Source organism: Lipophrys pholis (genome assembly GCF_963383615.2).
Source record: "Lipophrys pholis genome assembly, chromosome: 1".
In the NCBI taxonomy this organism is placed as follows: domain Eukaryota; kingdom Metazoa; phylum Chordata; class Actinopteri; order Blenniiformes; family Blenniidae; genus Lipophrys; species Lipophrys pholis.
The window spans coordinates 9404352-9427775 of NC_137635.1; the positions used below are offsets into that span (position 1 = coordinate 9404352).

Below are 23424 nucleotides of genomic sequence, written 5' to 3' on the forward strand. Positions count from 1 at the left end.
TTTTTTTGTCTAAAACTAGTCATTAATTCTCTGGTATGCACAAGAATTTAATTTCCTTTAAAACATTAATGCAGTACTTGTATTTAATAGTTGTTTTCAACTATTCTAAGGTAATTGAAATGACTACTAATGTGTAAATAGATTAAATATGCAAATGAACTCTGAGAGGCTAAATGTCTAAATGTCTCAGTACTATGTGAGAATCTGCATGGATACTCTCATAGAAAGAAGTGTAAATTGGAAGAAGAATTTGTAAAATCCTATTATGTTTGTCTAGTCATTTTTAATTGGAGTCAAATATACCTCAAGTTTATTCAAAAAACAATTACAGAAACACATTACAATGTATTTATTGGTCAAATTCAGACGTTAGCTTATACATTTCCATTAAACTTTGAGCAAGTAAAAATTTGTCCGGGCAAGCGAAAAGTTGTAATCGCTTTTTCTCAACCCCGCCTACATTTTAACGGTACTTCCTGCAGAGGAAATGCGCACCAGATTTGGCTCTGGTTACCCTTTGCCATCCCACTGCGTCCCTACACTTTTTGTGCTTTAAGCCCCATTTACACTGTAGTTTATATTTAACGCTTCATTTTCTTCACATTAACACAAAGAAGGTTCCAGAGCTTCGTCTGTGGACGGGAGGAAAACAAACGCGCAAATAAGATCTTTTTAAATGTAAGAAAAAACTGTTTAATATCAAATCATTAATCCACAATGTATAAAACAGGTGTGACGAGGGAACAAGACGACATAATAAAAGTAACAAAAGACCGTCGGAGAAAACAGAACTTGACATCGACACGAACCGGAGGTGCAAAAGTTGCAGAAACATTCAAACTGAATGAAGAAGGGAGGTTTTTATCCTTCGTGGTGCAGAAATCATAATTTATTCACACAAAGACCTCTTTTACTTAAAGCAGGACGAGTTTCAGACGTCGTCCATGTGGTTTTAACCAAGGTCGTCTCTTTAGCTTCAAATGTCCGGAGTGCAAACTAAAGTCACGATTGGTCGGAAATCCATCAGAGTTAGCACGCTAACCAGCTAGCGAGCAGCTGACCAGCTTCTTACACCGTCTGACATGTAATGCCATTTTGTACCACCAGGTGGGGTTGTGAGTCCATCAGTCAGAGAGAAGTATGGATGGTGAATTGTGACTCGCTGCTGCCACCCAGTGGCCACGGGAGGAATTACACCTTTAAAGTCAATATATTTTGACGACCCGTCACTGTGCAAAACAAGCTGCTTCTCTTTACAACACAAGAAAACAAGCAGGAGAAATGAGATGCTACATGATGCAACCTGAGCTGTTTACATCAAGACTGGTCAGGAAGCTATCCAGTCCTGAGGCAGGACCCATAGCGTCCCCTGCTGGCCTCCTCTCAGGGCTGCAGGTTTGATTCCAGTCCAAGTGCTGAAGGTTGAACAAGGTTTTTCCTAAAAACATCTCGCAGAGCTAAGAGCTCATCCGTCTCTTTATTAACATTAAAACAAACACGTCTGGAGCCGGAAGTAAAATCCTGAAGGGGGGGAGGGGGGTTCAGATGGTCTGTTTGGGGGCTACCGGGGGTGGCTTGTGGGGGTCAGGAGTTTCAGAGGGTCTGTGGGAGGCTCAGTGGGTCTGTGTGTGTGTGTGTGTGTGTGTGTGTGTGTGTGTGTGTGTGTGTGTGTGTGTGTGTGTGTGTGTGTGTGGGGTGGGGGTGTCAGAGAGCCACGCAGACACATGGGTGCTTCAGGCAGACGGGCAGGATTCCCTTGTTAATCTGGTGAAACTCCACAAGCTGCAGCAGGTCGATGAAGAGCGTCACACCGTCGTCCATCGTGAAGTACTTCCTGCCACCGTCCTCGCACTGTGGACCACAGTCAGTCAACTGGATTAGATTCTCAATCTCAACACTAACCAGATGAGAGTCACACCTCCTTAATCTCAATTTTCAATATATCCACCTCAACATACCAACATGACGTTAATATTGTTGTAGCCTCACAGTTATTTTATTGTTAAATAATAAGCTTATTGATCTCACTTTAAAGACTTTATGAGCAGTTTTTATTTTACAAACAGTTTGATTGATTACATGGACACAGTAACGTGATCAGATCGATCAGCAATTCTATGAAACCATATTCAGTCTGGTATTAAATCTCTGAGCTCAGTTCAGTTCAATCAGATCGATGTTTACTGGATCAGCCTGTAATCAGATTAGTATCCAGTAATCACATTACTTCATCAATCCAATCTAATCGGATTACTTTCTGTACCCACAGCTAATGAGGTGAACTCACCGGGATCACCAGGTAGTGTTTGGTCTTCAGCTGGTAGCACAGCGACAGAACGAAACACTGAGCGTGCTGCTGACTCTCCCGGATCAGGAACATCCTGCACGAACACACACAAACGAATGGATGGATGGATGGATGGATGGATGGATGGATGGATGGATGGACGGACGGACGGACGATGATGACTCACCCATCCACCAGCCCCTGCTTCTCAATCAGCCTCTGAGCTTCTTTTCGGGAGACGCCGCCATGAAACCACGGCTGAGTTTTATGGATGGCTGCAATAGGGTGGAGGAGGAGCATTATGGTGAAGGAGCATTGGGACGGAGGAGGAGGAGCATTAGGGTGGAGGAAGAAGAGCATTAGGGTGGAGGAGCATCAGGGTGGAGGAGGAGCATTAGGATGGAGGAAGAGCAGCATTATGGTAGAGGAGCATCAGGGTGGAGGAGGAGCATCAGGATGGAGGAGCAGCAGTGTTACTTACAGGACGGTCTGGCTGCAGAGCTGAGGTTGGGCAGGCTGCACCGCAGGGCCTCCCTCCTCTGAGGAGCAAAGGTCAAAGGTCAGAACAAGATCAGCTCCTTTCTTTTCATCACACAACAAGAACTGGAACAAAAACGTTTTAGTTTGTGACTGTCTCACTCCTCAGATTTATTTTCTCACAAAATCTCCCTTCCTCCCTCCTCCTCATACTCCAGGCCTGACCCCCCCCTTCTTCAAGCCCCTCCACCTCCTCACCCTCCAGGCCTGCCCCCTCCTCCTCCTCACCCTCCAGGCTTCCCCCCCTCTCATCCCCCTCCTCACCCTCCAGGCTTGGCCCTCCTCCCTCCCTGCGCTCTCGGCCTCCGTTGGATTCTGGATGACTCGACCTCCGGCTTTCCCTGAGAAGTCCATGGCCACCAGGCTGGCCTCGGACCTCGACTGCAGACACACACAATCACAAACACACAAATAGTTACAAACCAACATGTGAGTGAAACACGGTGAACTGGAGGCGACGCGACGTCATGACTCACTTTTCCATCGCTGAGGCGACGACCTTCCAGACCTCGAGGAGCCGACTTGGACAACTGATAGTTACACTGAAGCTGCTTCCCGTACTGAACACAAACACGCACACACACAAAACTGTACTGTAGTTACATGTAATACCATCTTTGAGCACAAGATGGCAGCAGTAAATCACTGCTGACTGAGTTGGCTGGACTCACTGCACCGCCTGGTGGTGAACGGTGGTATTGCCAGACTCCGGTTAGCCTTTAGTTCTACACGTTATTGGAGGAATCTGAGCTCAGACGGAACATTTAAAGTTCCAGTGTGGAACAATTAAAACAGAGACGTTGAAGAGTTAACATTACCTTAAAGAGTCTGAAGGCAGACATCCAGCAGGTCCGTGTCTGCTCGCTCTCAGCACAGAGGATCTTCAGGTCCTGGACCCGGATGGGGTTTTTGGAAGGCTGCAATCACACAAACACACACTCACACTAAATACAAGAACCCACTGATGTGGTTTTGAAGGTGCTGATCTGATGGATCAACAGAGAAGTGATGGACTGTCCAGGACGACAGTGTTGAATTTCTGAGCTCCTGTTTGTTTCTTTTCCGTCTGATTTCAGCTCAGATTTCTGTCTCCGTCTCTCTAAAGGCACGATGAGCTACGAATATCATTTTCCCGTCATTCTTTATGTGACCTAGTGCATTTGAATATGGTTCTTAAACGGGCGTGTCGGATGAGAGAAAGTGACGATGTGCAGCGGCGCGCAACGACTCGTGATGATATTCATCGTCTACGTAGACACAGAAACAGATTCTTCAGAGTGTAAACGTCACTGCCCATGGAGTTGGACTCGATGTGTGCTATCTCCACAGCGCTCCCCCCCCCCCCCCCCCAGAGATCACTGCTGAAACAAGTGAGGAGTGTGTGAATCTGACCTTGATGCAGAAGGTGAAGTCCGACGGCGCTCCATACAGCTTCCGACTGTTCACCACCGAGTAAACGTTCAGGTCCTCCAGGTCGGCCACGTACTGCAGATGACGAGGCTCCTGGTGGAGGAAGACATGAAGCAGACACAAGCGAGTGAAGGACGAGGTTCCCCCGACGGTTCCACTGAATCTCTGATCTGTGGGAGCTACTGGATCTGTTCGCTGACCTTGGACGAGCCTTTGGTGGAGCTGTAGAGTCCGGAGCGACGCAGGAAGAAGTAAACCTTCTTCCAGGCCTTTCGGCTGGATTCCTTGACGTGGAGGAAGCCTTGGATCTCCGGACACGTTCCCGACTTCAGTAGGTTCTGTGAGCCGGGGTCATTATTAACATTCACCCATCAGCATCCGGTTAAAACAACTGAAACTAAGGTGAAGTTTAACAAACCAGTCAGGAGACTTTCAGGACTCTCCTGTTAATCTTTAGATAAACTCTAAACCAGGATGTCAAACACATTCCTTATAAACACATATTTGACCTGTGTCCACTTAACACTTCATAATAAATGAAAAACATTTGTCACGAGGAGGAAAGACAAGCAGAACATCATTAACATCCAGAACTCCATTTATGTTTTGTCCCACATGTATGACTCAAAGAGACAGTTTTAGTGAACGAGAGATCAAATTGTCCTAAAAAGCACTGGTAGGACGGAATAATTCTGATTTTAACTCTTTTTTAATTATTAATCAATGTCAGTGTCACTTCTTCATCAGCTGGAACATTTTGTCATTTTCACGGGTTGTTAACAAGGTTTTTTCACGGCTCCCGTGGAATTACCTGGATGAGCTCGGAGGACGTCAGACCTTTGCTGACGTCGGCACTGTCGGAGATCATGGACTCCGGGAAGAAGAGCTTGTGATTGGACGAAAGAGAGTCGGAATCATTCACAACTCAAAACTGCTCCTGATGCACAAAAACTCACCAAGAACTCAAATACAAGTGTTCAAAGTTACTCATTAATGTGTGAAACAAAACGAGCGGCTGTGGTCTGGTTGGTGTTCAGCTGAAAGCCAAAACATTAAGACCACCCAGCAGGTGATGAATCTACAGAATAATCTTTCCCCACGAAGCATTCCATGCAGTGACTTTGTTCCTGAGCTCAGACTGACGTGTGGAATCAGGACGACGTCGCCCGGGTGCACTCTGTCTGCTTACTCTTGTGGCAGCAGTCAGTTTATTTGTGGAGAGCAGGAAGATCAGCTCCATAAAGCATAAAGAAACTAAAGCAGACTTCATACCGTGGGCTTCCTGAAGAACTCGTACTTGGCGTAGTTTTTGCAGAACATGAACCTGGTGTCCCCCTTCACAGACCAGGTCCCCTTGACCTCCAGCACCACCTCGTGGTCCTCCAGACAGCGCTCTGAGGGGACGGACAGTGTGTTAGTCAGGTGGGAGACCTCCAGCTGGCTCTGGCGGCAGCCAGGTTCTGGTTCTGGTTCTTACCCAGGCCCAGCGAGGGGAACAGCTCCAGCAGGGCCCAGTTCTCCTGGTCGCTGCAGTGAGCCGTCTGGACCAGCAGGTGGCACACTTCCCTGGCTGAAGCTCCTGGAGAAACCCACAGTGAGCGGCTGTGGTTGTCCTCACAGTACACCTTGATCAGCTGTAAACACACACACACACACACACCTGATCAGAATATGTCGTACAGATCAATACAGTGATCAGACCTGAAGAAGAGGTTTCATCTAATCTACAACAGCACGATTGTATCGCCGCTCCACTGGAAAGGCCCGATGGCTCACTGTTATCTGATTTCACGTTATGAACAGTAGAGAGTGATGATCTCGTGTTCAGTGTGAACGTAGACTGGCTCAGTGGCAGACTTCAGAAAAATGATGTGATCTGATCAGTTCAGGCGCGTTCAGCTCAGAAAGTGGACAGTTTGAAGGAATCCTCCTCCTCCTCTGTAACATACTGACTGACGCAGACACTCGTCCAACCAGTCGAAGACATCAGGACTGACGGCCGCAGCTTTCTGGTCCGGCAGGTTTGCTTCATGTTTCTACGTTTGCAGCTGCAAGACTCAGACGCTGCGTCACACGTCAGCTGGCTCTGAGGTGAGCCGAGCTGCAGCCGGCGTCAGAGCAGCCAGAGTCGGTGCCGAGGGCCCCGTGCGGCAGTCCACATGTACGGCAGCTCGTCCTGATGTTTGTGTGCACGGTCGCAGGACGGCGGTTAAAGTCCAACCTGCAGGTTCATTTCGGCCGTAAACAAAGTTCAGCTGAAGCGGGAAAAGCTCACACAGGTCGAGGAGATAAACATGATTCATCCTGAAACGACGACGATGTGGAACTTCCTGTCCAAGTGTCAGCGTGTGTTGCACTTCGACACATTCTTGGCTCGTGGCTTGAAGGCTTGACGCAAAGCCAAAACTCTGAAATGACATTCTGAACTTTATTACTCTGGAGAGTATTGTTAGAGTATTGTTAAAGACTAATCGACTCGTCGGAAAACAGAAAAACACGAGTTTCAAATTCCAGTGGTTGTTAGAAGCCTTTAACTTTCAGTTGAGTAAATCTTTGTGAGAAAATACGTGATCTTCTCAGACAGGACAAATTACAGAGTCTCTGGGTAAACGATGGCAGTGCAGTGTGTGTGCTGCTGGATAATAAAGACTGGAGTTGGTGTATATTAGTGATTATATATAGCAGATCTTTTCCTGTCACTTGCTGCCTTTAAAGCTGCAGTCTGGAGCTGTGTCAGCTCTCTAGCTCCCACTAGTGGCACTTCTTCATTATTTTCCTCAATCTGCTCGTAGAATACACAAACTGATGGAGACGATGCGAGTAAGGAGAATGAAAACACTGAATAGAAGGACACAGCCTGCCTCTTCTTTTCCCGTGGCGAGCATGGCACGACGCTCAGGTAATTACAGAGGTGTTTACTCTGGCTGAGGCCGCCAGTCGAACAGCTCGGAGGAGTCAGTCACCCACAGCCTCCATCTGCCCCCCTGGGGGCAACAAGCCTTCAGAACAATTCGGGGTGAAGGAGAAGATAAAGGATAAAATGTTGACATTCTCAGACGAGATAAAAAAACAAAAACAAAGTTGTTTTTTTTAATCAACTTTTTGCAAAAACTGCTCACCGGAATAGCATGAAATGTTCAGGGATGATTAGTCATCATCTAAGGACCAATGGATTAGATTTGAGGATGTGAACGGCGAACCGTTTCCAGATAAATCCCCCCAAAAATGCAAAAATGTTACTTTCATCTCATCACACTAAATTTCTTTTGAAACCTTCCAGCAATATCAGCACCAAGACATTTCTCAAAAAGCCTTGCAGTCTCTCCGTAACTTGGTAGCTGAGACGTTTCCGTAGCAACAAGTCCCGTTTCACACAGTGAAGTAGCTACCTCGTTAGCACCGAGATGAGCTAATGGCTATCATGCTCGCTATGCTAACACGGGTCCCAAAGTGGAGGAGCAGCGGCTCGACTTTGAGTGTCTTCTGAATGGCTGAGCTCCTCACTCCATCACCAAGAGTGACGCCCTCCACCCTGCGGAGAAAAACTCATTTGGGCCTCCTGTACCCGCGGTCTCATTCTTTCGGTCATGACCCCAGGTGAGGGTGGGGATGTAGACCGACTGGGAAACAGAGAGCTCCGGTCCGGTCAAGTACAGTGAGTGCATTGCTGCAGCCGCCTGTCCGAACGTGTGGCCGACCTCATCATCCCTCCTCCCATCACTCCTGAATGAGACCCTGAGATACTTGAACTCCTCCACCTGGGAAAGGTCCATCGGGCCCCGCCTCCTGAGTGCCCGCTGTAGTTTATTTTATTCATTAAAGCGTCCAACGAGCAGGAAGTTCCAGGTTTTACTGTCTTTTCTAGACTGTAAGTAAACTGGAACAGCAAATCTGATATTTTGCTGTTCCAGAACAGCAATCACAGCATAACAATCCATTCCACAATGAGCCATTTTCTGAACAGGAAGCCAGATGTTTGAAAACAGAAAGCTTCCAGCAGCCTTCTTGTTGTGACATCATGAACTTTGTTTTCACAAAAACAACCAAAGTTAAAGCAGCAGGTTGATTCAATCACACAAATCAAGCCGATATCTGTAATTAAGTCCTTAAATTTGATCTGGACGATGTAAAGACGCTCAACGCAAAACTGAAGGAGCGTCATGCTGAAGCTCAGTCATCATTTCTATATAGTTAATTAGTAGTAATTGTTGGCGTACGATGACACGGATGGCGTGAAAAGGGAAATGGGAGAGGAGTGGCAGTTTCAGCGTTGACAAAGCAGAAAAACAGATTATTCAGAATAGAGAGAAGCAGCGTCGCACGAAGAGCCGAGTCAGGAGAGTAACGGACTCACGTGTTTGTCGCTGAGCTGCGGAGGATACGAACTGTTGAGAACTGGAGACTTGGACGGGCTGCACAGCTCGGGGAACGGGTTCGGGATGGACGGGACGGACAACGAGAACGAGTCCTTCACTCTGAAAACCAGACAGACAAACACTGTCACACTAATGCGCTGTGACGTCAACAGTCAGAGAGTGTTTAATAAGAGTTTTTAATAATCAACGAAAGCGGCAGAGGAAAATAACGACATATTCAAGTCTGTAGGAAGTAACGGCACACACCATCTCACGCCGAGTCATCACTTCATATTAAATAATAGTTGTTGGAATCCTTCAGGATTAAAAACCACAAGTGTTAATGTTGCTCGTTAAAAAGCTTTTCAACCCTGCCATGTCATGTGACCGGAGCAGGAAGCTCCTCCAACATCAGATGACTCCAATCCCAGTTTGAGTCAGTCGCTGAGTCAACATCCTGCCGACAACTCCTCATGACTCAACTCCGTTTGTGCTGCTGGAGCTACGAATCAGCTCCACGAGGGACAAATTCCAGAGTGTTTCAGTGTGTGTGTGTGTGTGTGTGTGTGTGTGTACCTGCTGGGCGTGATGAGGATGGGCTGCGAGCGTCTGATGGAGGGAGTCTTGGCGACCAGCGGCGCCAGCGTCAGCGTGGAGCTGCCCAGCAGCATGTTGGCGGCGCCGGACGGCTCCGGTCGCTCCGACGTCTCGAACACTTCAGTCCACGGACCTGCCACCTCCATCATGATCCCCGGGGGGCCGAGGCGGGCGGAGGGTCGGGGGTCCACCGCAGAACGTCAAGTATTGCAGCCGACGGCGTGAAAAACTGCACGCAGACCGAAGCGGCAGCACCGACTCCACTGGAGGAATCTAGAAAACTGACAATCTGAAAACAAAACAAGAGTCCAGAAATCAATGAGGTCTTTGGAACGTTTTCTAAATCTCTTCCCCTTCTACATCCCCGGTTGGATGAACGAATCCAGCAGGTCGTCTCATTCACTTTCACTGGCACTGTGCTGAGAGACAATAAAAAAACCTCTGGAGTCTGTCGGAGGACGAGCAGCCCGGGAAACCTGAAGCTGCTTCACATCTGGAGGAGTCGCGCATTTGTGGGATGAGCAGCAGAGCAGGAGGGTTGAGGAACTTACGACTATATGTTTAGATTGTCTCACATGTAATTATAAATGTGAGGCCGAGATTGATTTCTTGAAGTTGCGTACGAGATGAGGGGAATTGCTGCGTGATTAAAACACAATGGGAGCGCATGTCACGCGGCGTTCACGACTGCAGACATCAGCTGTATTGTCAAAAGTGCAACTTTATTGCTGTGATTGTCCTCAGAGTTAAAATGCATATAAAACAATCCCAAAATAAAAAGTAAATGAGGATCAGTCATTCAACAAATTAAAGATGTAACCCCCGTTTAAGCAAAAGTGCAACAGCAACTCCGGAAACCCACAAGCAACGGTAGAAGGGAACGCGAAAACCCCCCAAAAACTGGGGAGAAAAAAAAACTTGAATTTGCTAAATAAAAATCTTTATTTGCTACAAATCGATTTCTTGCACAGCCCTACATTCACACACACGCCGTACATTCACACACGATCGTACGACAACAACAAGCCGCTGCTGAGTGACATGTGCTGGTTCCTGAAAACAGCGGCGTGGCAGGCGGCCAGACTTCAACCTGAGCCTGAATTCCCACCGCGGGCGAGGCGACAAACACAAAACCTTCACTCGTCACACAACATTTTTAAAAACAAAGCCCGACGAGAGCCGTACGGCGAGGCGTGCTCCCTCATTGGCGCGCCGCCGCCGTGTCACGTGGCGTCAGCCTCCTGGGGGGGGGGGGGGGACTATTAAGTAACGTCTGACGTCTTTCTGGAGAACATTTCATGTGTCGTCATTAAACCAAAATCTGTTTGTCAGAGTGGCTTTGTGTCGAGAACAATTAAGTGTCACCAGCGACATTCAACAAACATTAATTTGTCCAAATTAAAAACTTAAAATCTGAAATGAATCAGCCAAGAAAAACAAGAAAAATAAGGGATTAAATGTAGTGACTTGTCAAACTCTCCTTAAAGGAAATCAATGCTGCTGGAAGAATTATTGAAAAAAACAGAAACAATTGAAGAATCAATCAACAGACGGCTGAAAGACTAGAGTCTGATTCAAAGTGGCAGAAGAATCTTCTAGTTCACCTTCCGCTGCTCATCTTTCCTCACCAAGTTTAACTGAACCCGACTGTCTGGTCTGTTATTGGCCTCAGAGTCTGATTGAACAGGAGCAGGTCGGAGGCTGCGGAGCTCCACGACTCCGTATTGAACATCATCAATATAAAATACTGACTGAAACCGGCCGACATGTTTGTTGTGCTGATCTTTGCTGGAACGTGAAGTGAAAAGTCTCCGGTAAGCCTTTGCTTGAGCCTCACTGAAGAGATGGGACTTGTGCAATATTCTGCGTTCCCATCTGGTCATTTGTTGCCTGGATCCTTCTGAAAACCTTCACTTCAGTCTGGATAACAAAGCTCCTGACAGGAAGCGTCACACGAGACGCTCGCTGGGCCCTCGCTGGGCGCACCTGTTCAAATACACAACAAGCTGATCACATGGTGGGAACTCGGTGTGCTCACACATGGAGATGATGAAGATGAAGAAGATGAAAAAAGGCGACGTCCGTGACGGTGAATGTGCTTGTAGTTTATTCAACAAACGATGGTCAGACGACAGAACGACAGCAGGAAGTGAAAGAACTCCTGGTTCCGACCTGCAGCGAGCAGAAGAACATCTGGGAGCTTCTCCAACAGCTGGTGAGGAACCTGAAGATCCAGGTCACACTGGACCACCAGGACCAGACCAGAGGAGGTCTGAGGGTCTACAGCGGAACTGGACCAGAGAGAGAGAAAACCCGCTGTATGAGAGAAACAGCCCCGCTCTGGTTGGTTGCCTCCCCCCGGGGTGAAAATGTAGTATTATAAAGAAAGAAAGAAAGAATAAATAAATAAATAATAAAGTTGTTTCCTAAACCGTTTTTCTCAGACCAACAGAAATGCCCAATTTTCCGTCACATTTTTAAAAGTCACCATTTAAAATTCAAACAACTCGTCTGAGTGTTTGTTGTTTACTGAACGATGGAGAAACACTGTCACCACATGAACCTACCAGCTGTCACATTATTCTCCTCTAATCTCCAGCATAAAACTGATTAGAAAAGGCTGGGACGCTGGATTGAACCTACGAAACCTGTTGAAACACTTTTGATGACGAGACACAAATTTCTGGTTTCATTTCAGTTCATTTATTTTCTCTACAAGAAACGTTATTCTAAAATAATGATGCGGTAGTTTAAGTTAATATATTAAAGTAGGTTTGAAAGGAAGTTGTGTTTGAATATTGTGTGTAAATAAATGAGGATCATTTGAACAAACTTTATCAAAATAATTACAGTCACAACAAAGATCTTCATACTGAACTTGAAGAAAATGACTCCCAGACTTTAATAATAGAATCTTCTTTGCATTCAAACTCAGTTCGGTATTAACTTGTAGTGGTGAATTTGCAGTTGTTTGACAACGACAAAATTAATCTGATGGTAAACTAAAAAGGAGGATTTAGTTCAGAAAATTCAAGGAACTTTTACTCTTAATATTGACTGTTAATGGTGAAATAAACAGAAACGACACAGAGATAAAGTTCAGCTCCAGCTGATGATTAAACTATTCAAACGTTCTCCCTTTTTCGGTGTGAATAAATGTACTTTAAAGTATAAATCAGAGTAAATAAAATGTAAATTTGAGTTGAAGGTCCAGAGCAGAACGTCACATTTAAAATGTCACAAAATGACTGTTGCTTTAACAAACACCTCAATCCACTTAAAACTACTTTTAATGACCAGACCTCAACATGAATGATTTTGGCTGAATTCTTCTCTTTATAATCCCAATAAATCCTCAATCCAGAGTTGAAACAGGTGAGTTCAAGTTAGTGTGCAGAACTTCGTACCTAACTACCAAAATAAAGTTTTTCTTGTTTTTGTTTTTTTTAGACCACCTGATCCACAAAAACTTTAACTGTGGGTATAAACTGAGACAGAGATAAATGCGGCTGAGTTCGGCTGACTTTGAGTCTTTATTTTAACTTTATTTGGCGGTTCAAGCGGCTGCACCTGTTGGTTAGCCTGTTAGCATGTGGACCGACCTGTTCGCTGCGTCTCGCGGCGGCTTTCGGCGGGCTTCAGCTCTCCGCCATCAGTGATGCTTCCGGGACGATGACGAGTTTGAGCCTCCTCGCTCTTTCTACCTCTGCACCGTGTCACGAAGGCAACCGGAGCCGAGTCGGGGGAGGTAACCGGCGGGGAGAGGGAGGAAGGCGGAGGGGAGAGGCTGAAGGACAGGTGTGCTCTGTGGCCCACGCCCCCTGTTCGGCGGCCCCGCCCACTTCATCTGACACGAGTTCATACACGTCACCTCCGGGCTTACGCGACCTTCTAAGAGCCTTTTGTGGAACTTCCGGTTTATACTTCAAAACACCAAATTCATTTCAAATCAATTCAAGCATTGGAAAGACGGACGTGAGTTTATTTGCTAAGGCTGTGAAATTAGTGGAGGATGAGTCTATGTGAGACTAGGTGCCTCTGTTAAGTTTGAAAATATGTTTTATAATCAATTAAAAAATAAAATACCAAAAGTTTTGAAAGTTTACAAAAATGTGTTGACATTGCGTATTTTCTGTCTCTTTAAAGCTTTTTATTCATCACTTTATTTGTGTTTGGTCCGTTGTTTAAATCAGTTCTGAACTGTCATGTTTGGTGTCGATGTGATTCATGAACTGTATCTGATATAAGAGTGATGTTGTGCAGCTTCCTGTAGCATCTTATGTCGAACTGTTTTTTTCCTTCTTTGTATTAAAGCCTCCCTTGTTTGGTTTTCTTCAGATTTTGATTGTAGATGTCTTTTTAGTGACGTTCCTTTGCTGTAATTATGTGATTGTTTTGCTTTATTTGTATTCAGTGTCTATATTTGTTGATTTGTAGCTCAATTTCCTGTTTAACGTGGTGCAGAGAATCACTTGTAAATGTTTGCAATTGTTTTTCTTTACTTTGAGGTCCTTGTTGGTCTCTCTGCTGCATGTTGTCTTTTTAAAGCCCAAGATGATTATTTTCTCTTTTTTAATATCTCAATGAACAGATATGTATTCTTTTCTATATTTTGTTTTTGCTTCATTTTTACTTTGAACATTTCATGTAGCTTTTTAGCCTTTATTCATGTTATCACACGGACTCGGTGACGTTCCTAAAACTGGACGTGTTGACATTTCGAAACATATCAATATCTATTCATATTCCTTTAAGGAAGGTTCATCTCAAAGTTGTTTTTCTGAGACTGTTTATGACACAAATGAACCTGTTGAACTGAGTAAACATGGAGCTCTGTTACAGGATGTCTCCGCCTAGAGGTGAAAACCTGCAACGACAGGATAAACTTGTTTTTCTGTTTTTTCTGTGTGGAATGTGATCAGCTCATGAGAGGTACATAGTCCCAGACTGATTCATTGAACCAGGAAACACATGAAAGCTGCTGTTTCAAACTAACTTATTTTACTTTTCTTAGATTTACATCAACATGTCAGAAAAAGCTCCATCATACACATTTAATCCTGAGTCTCAACACTTTACCATCATTATGAACAAGTTTAACAGCATGTCCACCAATTAACACCTTCATCTTCCACTGTTGGATGAATGAATGACTGAACACACTAAAAACTTTGCTCAACTGTGACAAACGCCACTTTGAGTTTCTTTTTTTTTTTTAAATGTCTTAAAAATGCATTTTTGATCTGAATGGTAAAAATACTAAAAATGTTGATTTACTGATGCCTTCAACGTGAATACTATCATACCGCAGGACAGAGATACTAAAAATAAAACCTGTACATGTGAAAACATCCCATTTTACACAAATCCTGAGAAACATGTCCCACCTAAAGACACTATGGGGTCTTAAATTGTGAATTAAGCGGTTTTAAACGTGTCTTAAGACTTCATGTGCAGTTGAACAGACGAGCTGCAGCGGTTGGATCAAATCATGTTTATTAATGTGTTGAGGAACTCCCCACAGAAACAGTTTACAGGGGAACGTACAGATTTACAATCATCCTTGACAGAAGTGCCAGCTTGAAGCCCCGTGGCGGCCCACTGAGGACGCCCGCCCTCCCACAGGAGCCGGGACACACCCAGACGGTGGTTTGATTTATCCACCAGCACGTCTGGACCCACTGCCCACTTTAAAGAGCCTTCAGGTTTCTCTCTTTTCTTTTTCTTTTTTTTTTTTTGGTGCCAATCCTTCATCCCAACCAGAAAGAACGAGACAGGTGGATGCTTCACGAGTCAGACTGTCAACCGTTGGTGAGGAGAAAATAAAAACCTACTTCCTTCCATGTAGAGGATTTGTCTCACTGCTCGGATGCATTTGGTTCAGCAGTCACAGTACAAATAGAAACGCTAGAAACTAGTTACAGAAAACAAAGTGGGAGCATCTGAAGGAATGAACACGTGAAGCAGGGGAATTGGGGGGGGGGGGGGGGGGGGGGGGGGGGCCTGTAGGGGAGGGACACCGAGGGGGAGTCGCCTCCACAGTCAAATTTACTGAAACTTCTGGAAGGAGCAGAGCTACACTCTGACAGGGGGGATTTGATTGGTTCTCAGATTGTTGTGCTTCACGGTCTGGCAGGGTGGAGGTGGTGGGAGAGAAGGAAGAGGTGGAGGAGGTGGAATAAGTGGTGGAGGAAGAAGAGATGGAGGAGGAAGTGGAGGAAGAGGAAGAAGAGGGGAAAGAAGAATTGAAGGAGGAGTAAGCGGAAGGAGAAAGGTAGTGTTCACTGGAGAAACCATCGCTAAGAAGAATCTGTTATATTCCAATAATAATAATAATAATAATATAATAAACAAACAGCATGATTTTCAGATGACACCAGAATGACCGAGGATGGCGAATCGTCTATGTATTTTATTTTTTCCTGGTTTTGCTTTGTTTTTTTAGTTGCTTCGACCTGATACAGGTTAAGATGCAATTTACTGAATCTCTTACTGGAGGTTTGAGGTTGGAGATGAAAAACGGAGGTTAAAACGAGCGTCTAGTCTACAGCGGGGGGGGGGGGGGGGGGGGGGGGGGGGGGGGGGGGGGGGTCTGATCCTAGTTACCGTGTACTACTACTACAGGTGAGGGGGGGGGGGCACCCTGGCTCTTTCTTCGCCGTATGAAAACCATGCTTCCTCTGGAGTAGGGAGTGGAGGGGAGGGGAGGGGGCCGTGCAGGACTGAGTGTGGGGGTGGAGGTGGGGGTGAGGGTGGGGGGGAGGGCTGAGGTTGGGGCTTGAATACCAGACTGCTGATTCCACAGGTGTGTAAAAGGCACGCCAGGGTCACTCCCAATCCCAGCCAGCACACACACACTCGCACACAGAGACGCCTTCACACCCACACACACTCACTGAACACACACACACACTCACCCACTCACACACAAGCAGCACAGGCGAGAGCCCCCAGAGTACTGAGGGAGGGGGGAGGGGAGGGGTGGGGAGGGGAGGGGGAGGGGCAGGAGGAATGAGAGAAGGGGTGAGATGGAGCGCAGGGGCCTGCTGGGTCCGGTGCTGCCGCTGTGTTGAAACAGAAAGAAAAAAACAACCAACAAAACAAAAAGTAAAGAAAAGTGGTGGAATGGATCATTTCTGGTTCTTCAGCTGGTTGGAGAGCCAGTCGAGGCCTTCGTACAAGCCGTCGCCGCTGGTGGCGCAGGTCGCCTGGATGTACCAGCTGCGCTGGCGCAGGGCGTGCAGACCCAGCTTGTCTGTGATCTCTGCAGCGTTCATGGCGTTGGGGAGATCCTGTCGGCAGAACACACTCCGTTAATCACACGTTACGTCAGCCGCTCACGGTCCAGCCGTCTTATCCATCCTGTGCGACGCCGCCAGTTTAAAGTAAAGGAAACCGGAGGCCTGATGTCCAGGCAGAACTTCCCTCCTAGTGCTTCCAGTGATGCTGCGAGAGCGAGACGATCAAACCTGAGCTCAGGGAAGCTGCAACTCTCAAGTCTTTAAAACCAAGTCTGCTCTGACTGGATCTCAAACTGTGACCAGGGAGCGTCACTCTGCTGAGGCTGCGTTCTTCTGTGTCCTGCTGCTTAATGCTGATCACATCAACCTTTTATTGATCTTACTGGAGAAAAGTCGCTTCTTCATACAAACATGGATTCTGTGTTCAACTGGCTGGAATGTTCCCAAAGTAAAACCTGTTTACCCACAAATGATTCATCTGATCAAAGACCTGGTGAGGTAAAAAACACATTCCAGTTTTTAAATATTATCTGTGGGTAAAACGCTAATCTATCTGTATTTATTCCAAACCTAGATTTATTACTGGCGTGTCACAGTTAGACGGTTCTAAAAAGCTCCTTACGTCAAACACTATTAAACATCCACACTTTGGTATTTCTGCAGCTGAATCTTTTCAATTATTCATAAAACCTCCTAAAAAGCATGATATTTTACACCCATGTCCAATGAGTTCAGTAAATCCATGTCTGCTGCCATCTTTACAGGTTCACTGTTCATAATATTCTATTTCCATGGTAACGGGCGTCTCCATCTGGACTCACCTGTTTATTTGCGAAAACGAGCAGCACGGCGTCTCTGAGCTCGTCCTCGGCAAGCATTCTGGCCAGCTCCTCCCTCGCCTCGTTCACTCGCTCTCTGTCGTTACTGTCCACCACGAAGATGAGCCCTGCACACACACACACACACACACACACACTGCAGTGGTTCTGTTCTGGTTCCGACTCAGCGACTCTGCTTCGTTTAGCCCCTTTAAATCAGGAGTCAAACTCAGAGGTCACAGGTCTGATCACAGAAAAACAAAGGAAGCAACGTCGCATAATTAACTTTGTTTTACATGAAAAAGCCAGAAATAGTCTCATTGCTGTTTTTTTTATTACACAAAAACTCTGAAGTCTTACCTTAACAAGACTTAAGTTCTGGTTAAAAAAAAAAAGACTTGATGTTGAAATGTGAGAGAGAATGGATGAATGAAGTTTTGGATTTAAGTCCATGTGACCTCCGAGACGCCGAGAACATCAATTCAGTGAGGAAGAATTCACAACCAAAGGAACAAAACTGTATTTTAAATGATCAGTAAAGTGTTTAAAAATGTTCCTGCTCTTCTAAAAAACACCAAAGAAGAAGAAAATCACTGGACGTGAATCTCCAGATGGTACATGACGTCAACTGAATGTTATTTACCATCTGGGAGGTGTTTCACTAACTTCTGCTCGTTTCATCCTCATGCTGATCTGCTGCCTCAAAGTTTAACGTCTCGGTGTTACAATACTTATTCTAACAAAACCCCCAGTGGACAGATTAGGAACAGCAGCTGAATTTTAATTCGTATTAATCCCCCCCCCCACAAACATTCAGAGAAGGGTTGTGTGTTAATGCAGATATAAAGAGCCGACTGTGGATTCATGGTTTCACCTTTAAAGTCAAGACGTTACAACTAAATGTTTGCTGTATTAAAACTAGCAGTGTCAATCAAATGAAGCTGACATCCTGATTTCATTTGATAATTTGTGTGAACATTAAAAGTGGATCAAACTGCTGAAGTGAATAAAAAGCAGCAGTGAAACGATGATCTGTGGCTGCAGTTCCGCAGCGTCGTCTCATCGACGTGGTGATAAATTAAACATGTAAGACAGCAGACACGTCGGTGCAACTTTAAACTTCGGTTTGATCAAAGTTAAAGAAAACCTTTCAAATGTGAAGTGAAATGAGCGAGCGATTCAGACCGGAGACGTTTCCTCGTGGCCTGAAGCCCGCTGGAGGAGCAAACAGGATGTTTTGAGTATCTGTCAGCGTGGACGGTGAGGTCACATGACCCTGTTTAGAAGCTGCTGCAGCATCTTTATGCGGCACACCAGCGGACAGTTTGACAAGAGCTTCAGGCAGGAGGAAACAACACGAGAAGGAAGCATGTGGATCCGTCTGGCAACAATGACTTTAACATATATGTGTGAATACTCAGCAATCTAAACCTTCTGGGATCCAGACCTAACAGTAAATATAGTAAAATAACCTATTAGTAAATAACCTTCTGGGATCCCAGACCTAACAGTAAATATAGTAAAATAACCTATTAAACTAAACCCTAACAGTGGTTGAAACAGCTGTAACTGAAAGACTGGTTCAGTCGTCACTCCACTGCAAAATAAATCACAATCCTGCTCAACAAGCTTCTTTTAGTCAACTTCCTGCTTGTGATGGCATCTTTTATGTTTTCTGATGATCTTCAATATCTAGTCAAACTAATAACTTATTTTCATCATCTGAGAAAAAAGTCAATAAAATACAATTAATGCTTTTTCAGCATTGTGGAGACAAAGTGAATCTGTGAAGCCACACGTTGTGTTTTAGTTAACTTAAAAAACGGCTCAGTCTTGAATGAATCAGCAGCAGGTTTGACTCTGAGGGTTAGGATCAGGGTAAGGGTTAACCCTGATCCTCACCCTAAACAAGACAACCGGTGACTTGGTGCCCCTGAGCTGGGCAGGAAACACGAAGCAGCATTTAATCTGAACTTCCTCCACGTACTGATCTCACTCAGTGAGTCACAGCAAGTCACTGGATCATCTGTTTCCGTCCCGACGACGCCACCTACAGGCCACAACGAGCCCCCACATTGATAATAATAAAATCTCACCTTGAGTGTTCTGGAAGTAGTGGCGCCACAGCGGCCTGATTTTGTCCTGACCGCCCACGTCCCACACTGTGAAGCTGATGTTCTTGTACTCTACAGTTTCAACGTTAAAACCTGCAAAGAGCAGCAGAGACGAGTTACTAACAGAAACAAGGCTGTATGATCGAAAAGGAACATTTCAACACTGAAAACAAGCTTATGTAAACAGTTGTCACACATCGATATAGAGAATTATCGCCTGTAATGAAGTTATGAATTGTGGTTAAACGGTTTGCAGACTTTGGTGTGAGATGCTTAAAACAACGAAGAAAACCAAATAAAGACAATTTGTTAGCGTTTTCCTCTGCTGGAGTGAGAGAAAGAATTAATCCACCAGCGTTTGATTGTCTTCACTGTGTGAACGTGTCAAAGATCAGGAAATGGACCAAAACCTTTGTAAAACATCTGAACACGAACTGAAATGGTTTCCAATATTCACTTCTGCCACAAAAATCCAAATTTAAACTCAAGTACAGATCACTTGTAGTCTTGAAAATTCAGCACTAGAAACAATCTTCTGTTAACATTTTTGTGAAGACTCTTCACTTTAAACAGGCTAAAATGATCAAACATGTTTGATAGTTGTATTTAATTTTCAGTGAAAATGGGCGTGTTGAGAGAACTGAACAACTTTTTGACGAATATTAAATGTTTGAGCAGGTTTCCAGCTGGAGAGGAAACGAGCCCTGCAGAGGAGTGTGTGGATCCGTACCGATGGTGGGAATGGTGGTGACGATCTCTCCGAGCTTCAGTTTATATAGGATCGTTGTTTTTCCAGCAGCGTCAAGCCCAACCATGAGAATCCTCATCTCCTTCTTGCCGAACAGGCCTTTGAATAAGTTTGCAAATACATTCCCCATGGTGAAGCTGTGGAATGAGCGAGACAGACGTGTGTGAGTCTTTCATTTTCATCAGAGCAGGAGAGCAATCGGTGACGGCAACAACAACCAGACAAAGACGAGAACGTTGTCAACCTGAATCTGAAGACTTTCTGCTGCGATTATTAACACCAGAAGACTTGTTAGCTGTGGGTTGATGGACAAAAAGGAGGAATTTCAAAAAAACAAAAATATATTCCCCAATTTGCAAAGAACGATTCAGTTTCCAGTGAGAACAATCAAGTGATTGATTATTGATGGAGCTCTGGTGTTTGGTTTTACCGACCAATTTAATTAAGGACATTGATGCTGAACTGAAAATGATCCACATTATCCATACAGGACCTTTAGAGGACTTAAATCATAGATGAAGCTCACAGTTGAGACTCAGGAGTTTGTATTTACACAAGAAGTTAAAAACAAAAAACTGCATCAGCCAGTACTTTGTATGTTTTGGTATTTTCTATTGCTCTAAGTTTTTAGAAGGAATAGTTGACATTTTCACCATTTAAAAGTCTCAACATCTGCAAGATTTACAGAGAAATTATGAAAATAAAGCCTCAATGGCGTTGCTTTTAACAGCTGCTTGGTAAAATGAAACTTGATGTCTGCAGCAAACTTTGTTTTTTAGGAAGTGAGTAACATAACAGTGAATCTGGATCTTTTACTCCATGTCAGGACAAGACCGTTTGTGTCCCAAATCAGAAACACAGTATTTTTCACTTTATTCATAACAAACTGCTGAGAGAGATTTCAATGACATCCTGAGGAAATTTCACTGTTTGAGAGGTGAAGCGTTGGTGTTGAGAAGAGAAAACTGACTATCTCCAGTCCCCGCTGAAGGAAACTAAATGTTCACTGTGTTTGGAAGCTGGAATGAGGCTGCAGGAGAGAACAGGTGCAGGATCCACCTGGAAGTGAGACTAACAGGAAATGCGTAAACCAGTAGAAACAGGTCCAGGACATGAGACTCAACCAGGTATCAGGTTACAGGAATCGACACGGAGAAACTACAGCCAGTTAAATAAAATGTGTTGATTGAAAGTGTGAGACTGAAGTTAAATAGGATGACGTTTCATAATCTTTACAAACTGTGCTCATCTAGTTACTGCTGGATGTTTTCACAAATTCCAAGTGTTTAAATTTCACATTTAAGGAATGAACGAGTCCTGTAAAGTGAGACAGATTTACTATTAAAGCATAGCAGAGCAGCATATATATGTTCAACCCCCCCTCGAGCCAACTGAAGGTTAAACGCTGGAGCTGATCCCAGCTGCCACTGGACAAAGGACAGGTTACATCCTGGTCAGATCACCTGTCCTCAGACACATCACCTCACATCAGCCACCAACACAACACGCATGTCCTTACATCGAGATTAGACTACAGTAAGAAACACAGAGTCTTCACCCTGACTGTGGGGCACATGGTTCGATTCCTGTTGAAGCAAGATGGGCCATAAAAACTAAGTCTATGTCCACTGTAAAAAGCTTTCGAAGTCAGAGATATATCCATTGTCACTCAAAACTAAATAATGGAATAAAAACACGTTATAGGAGAAAAAGCAGGTCAAATGGATAATTGTTGAAATCCCTAAGACAACCTTCAGGTGTGAATTTTTTAAACTGCTTCCACTTACTTGAGTGGCTCTAATTAATATTAATTAGCTCCCTTTATAATAGATTATTTGACTTTCTGTCTATATGATTTATATACTTAAAATAATCCCAAATATATAAATTCTGCGAAAAATATGTCCGTTGTTAAAGGTTCGAGGGATCTTTGCGCAAATAACAGATCCATTCTTGCTCAAAAGCACTTCACATATAAATGCTGGGGGGGGGGGGGGGTTGTAAAGTGTGGACAGAATAATCTGTTAAATTCATGACTTGAATACACAGGTCTGTTAAATGAGTGTGGATTGAATAAACCGGTCTGTTCAGTGAGGGTCGAACAAGCAGGTGTGTGTTGGAGGACCCCGGTGGGATGTTTACTCTGCTGCAGGTGGAACAAATGGTTTCAGGTAAGGGCTACACCTTTACCAGGTAGCCTGGACCGTCCACATTAACCAGCATAATGTCTGCACGATAATCATGTTCGCTTCACATCGTCTAAGAGAAGAATCACTGTGAAATTAGCGATAACCGGTGTGAGCGGAGGCCTCGGTTAACCGGATGAAGTGAACCGATCAGCCGATAAAAGAGGCCTGATCCGGCCAGAGGACTGCGCTGGGTAAAGCGAGCCGTCACAAACACCCTGAAGCCGGACAAGCAGCGGACAGTGACGGTCGGGGGAGTGTCGGTGTGCCTCGGGTTTTAATCCATTGTTCACCCCGGTTCCTGGTACAGAGTGAAGTTCGGAGGCTTCAGATTATTTGCCCTAAGGGCGGCTAGCTGGTTAGCCTGCTAGCTGTTAGCCTCCAGCGAGCTCCTCTCCCACTCTGCGGGGCCTCTTCCCGCCTGCGGGCCCGGTCCTACGCCACATACGACGGCACACGGTCGAACCACCGGCCGCCGAGCTGTTCAGCTCGGTACTTCCCGGTTCGACTCCACCACGGAACCGGAGAAGCCTGCTTGCCGTCGCTAACATCCGTTAGCTAAATGCCGCGTCACAGTAACGAGAGAACACCGTGACGTCACGTTAAACGCCGAATAACCCGGGTGGTTCTCACCGACAGACGAACCTCGAACACCTGTGGACATTACCCGGTGGAGAGCGGCGGTCGAAGCGGTTTCACGTCGTGTTTTACCTCTTTTAAGACGGCTTCTCGATCTTTCCGTTATCTCTCACTGCCGCTCCAAAATGGCGTCTTGCGCAACCAGGGAGACACCGGCGTACGGAACGCTTCCACTACCGCCCCGCGGCCAATCACAGCGCGCGTGGTGTGACTGGAAGCCCGCCTCCCGGATTCTGTCGTCCAACCACAACGCGCATGGTGTGCCTTAGAGCCCGCCTTCCTGCACCTCTAGTCCAATCAGCCCAGCAGCTGCAGGTCCCTGTGCACCGGGCACAAAATGTCGAGGAAGTGAAGAGAGAAAAGTTTGTTCTTTCTCCTTCAGAAGATTAATGAACAAAATGTTTCTGATTTCGACCACCTCTTTCCTCTCACTGCCCAGGTAACCTCTGGTGAGTCCAGGGTGTTTCCTCAGGGGCCCAGAGGATAGGATGG

General features: G+C 45.4%; 2 protein-coding genes across 3 annotated transcripts; both read right to left on the reverse strand.

Moving 5' to 3' along the window:
- Positions 1-271: 271 nt before the first annotated feature.
- Positions 272-13013, reverse strand: grb7 (growth factor receptor bound protein 7). The gene is made up of 15 exons (XM_080485286.1): positions 12789-13013; positions 9166-9475; positions 8589-8709; positions 5712-5868; positions 5507-5628; positions 5046-5120; positions 4435-4572; positions 4217-4327; positions 3643-3741; positions 3301-3384; positions 3089-3205; positions 2769-2826; positions 2475-2562; positions 2288-2381; positions 272-1851 (listed from the first exon to the last, which is right to left on the reverse strand). The coding sequence occupies exons 2-15, from the start codon at positions 9333-9335 to the stop codon at positions 1705-1707; spliced, it is 1581 nt and encodes a 526-aa protein (XP_080341412.1). The 5' UTR covers positions 9336-9475; positions 12789-13013; the 3' UTR covers positions 272-1704.
- Positions 13014-14867: 1854 nt separating this feature from the next.
- arf2b (ARF GTPase 2b) lies at positions 14868-23090 on the reverse strand. Of its 2 annotated transcripts, XR_013935497.1 has the most exons (6): positions 23005-23090; positions 20090-20244; positions 19342-19452; positions 17249-17373; positions 16191-16478; positions 14868-15189 (listed from the first exon to the last, which is right to left on the reverse strand). XR_013935497.1 is itself a non-coding variant. In XM_080468265.1 (5 exons), the coding sequence occupies exons 2-5, from the start codon at positions 20235-20237 to the stop codon at positions 16317-16319; spliced, it is 546 nt and encodes a 181-aa protein (XP_080324391.1). In that variant the 5' UTR covers positions 20238-20244; positions 23005-23090; the 3' UTR covers positions 15630-16316. The 2 variants fall into 2 exon arrangements, 1 of the variants encoding a protein (XP_080324391.1); XM_080468265.1 differs by lacking the exon at positions 14868-15189 and having other exon boundaries at positions 15630-16478.
- Positions 23091-23424: the final 334 nt, after the last annotated feature.

Excerpts from the sequence above, each read along its gene's own strand:
- grb7 (XM_080485286.1), bottom strand. The coding sequence starts at position 9,335 with ATGATGGAGGTGGCAGGTCCGTGGACTGAAGTGTTCGAGACGTCGGAG. Across the intron at positions 8,710-9,165 it reads ATCCTCATCACGCCCAGCAG|AGTGAAGGACTCGTTCTCGT; the intron begins GTACACACACAC and ends TCTGGTTTTCAG. Across the intron at positions 5,869-8,588 it reads CGCAGCTCAGCGACAAACAC|CTGATCAAGGTGTACTGTGA; the intron begins GTGAGTCCGTTA and ends GTGTGTTTACAG.
- arf2b (XM_080468265.1), bottom strand. The coding sequence starts at position 20,237 with ATGGGGAATGTATTTGCAAACTTATTCAAAGGCCTGTTCGGCAAGAAG. Across the intron at positions 19,453-20,089 it reads CACCACCATTCCCACCATCG|GTTTTAACGTTGAAACTGTA; the intron begins GTACGGATCCAC and ends TGCTCTTTGCAG. Across the intron at positions 17,374-19,341 it reads CTACTTCCAGAACACTCAAG|GGCTCATCTTCGTGGTGGAC; the intron begins GTGAGATTTTAT and ends GTGTGTGTGCAG.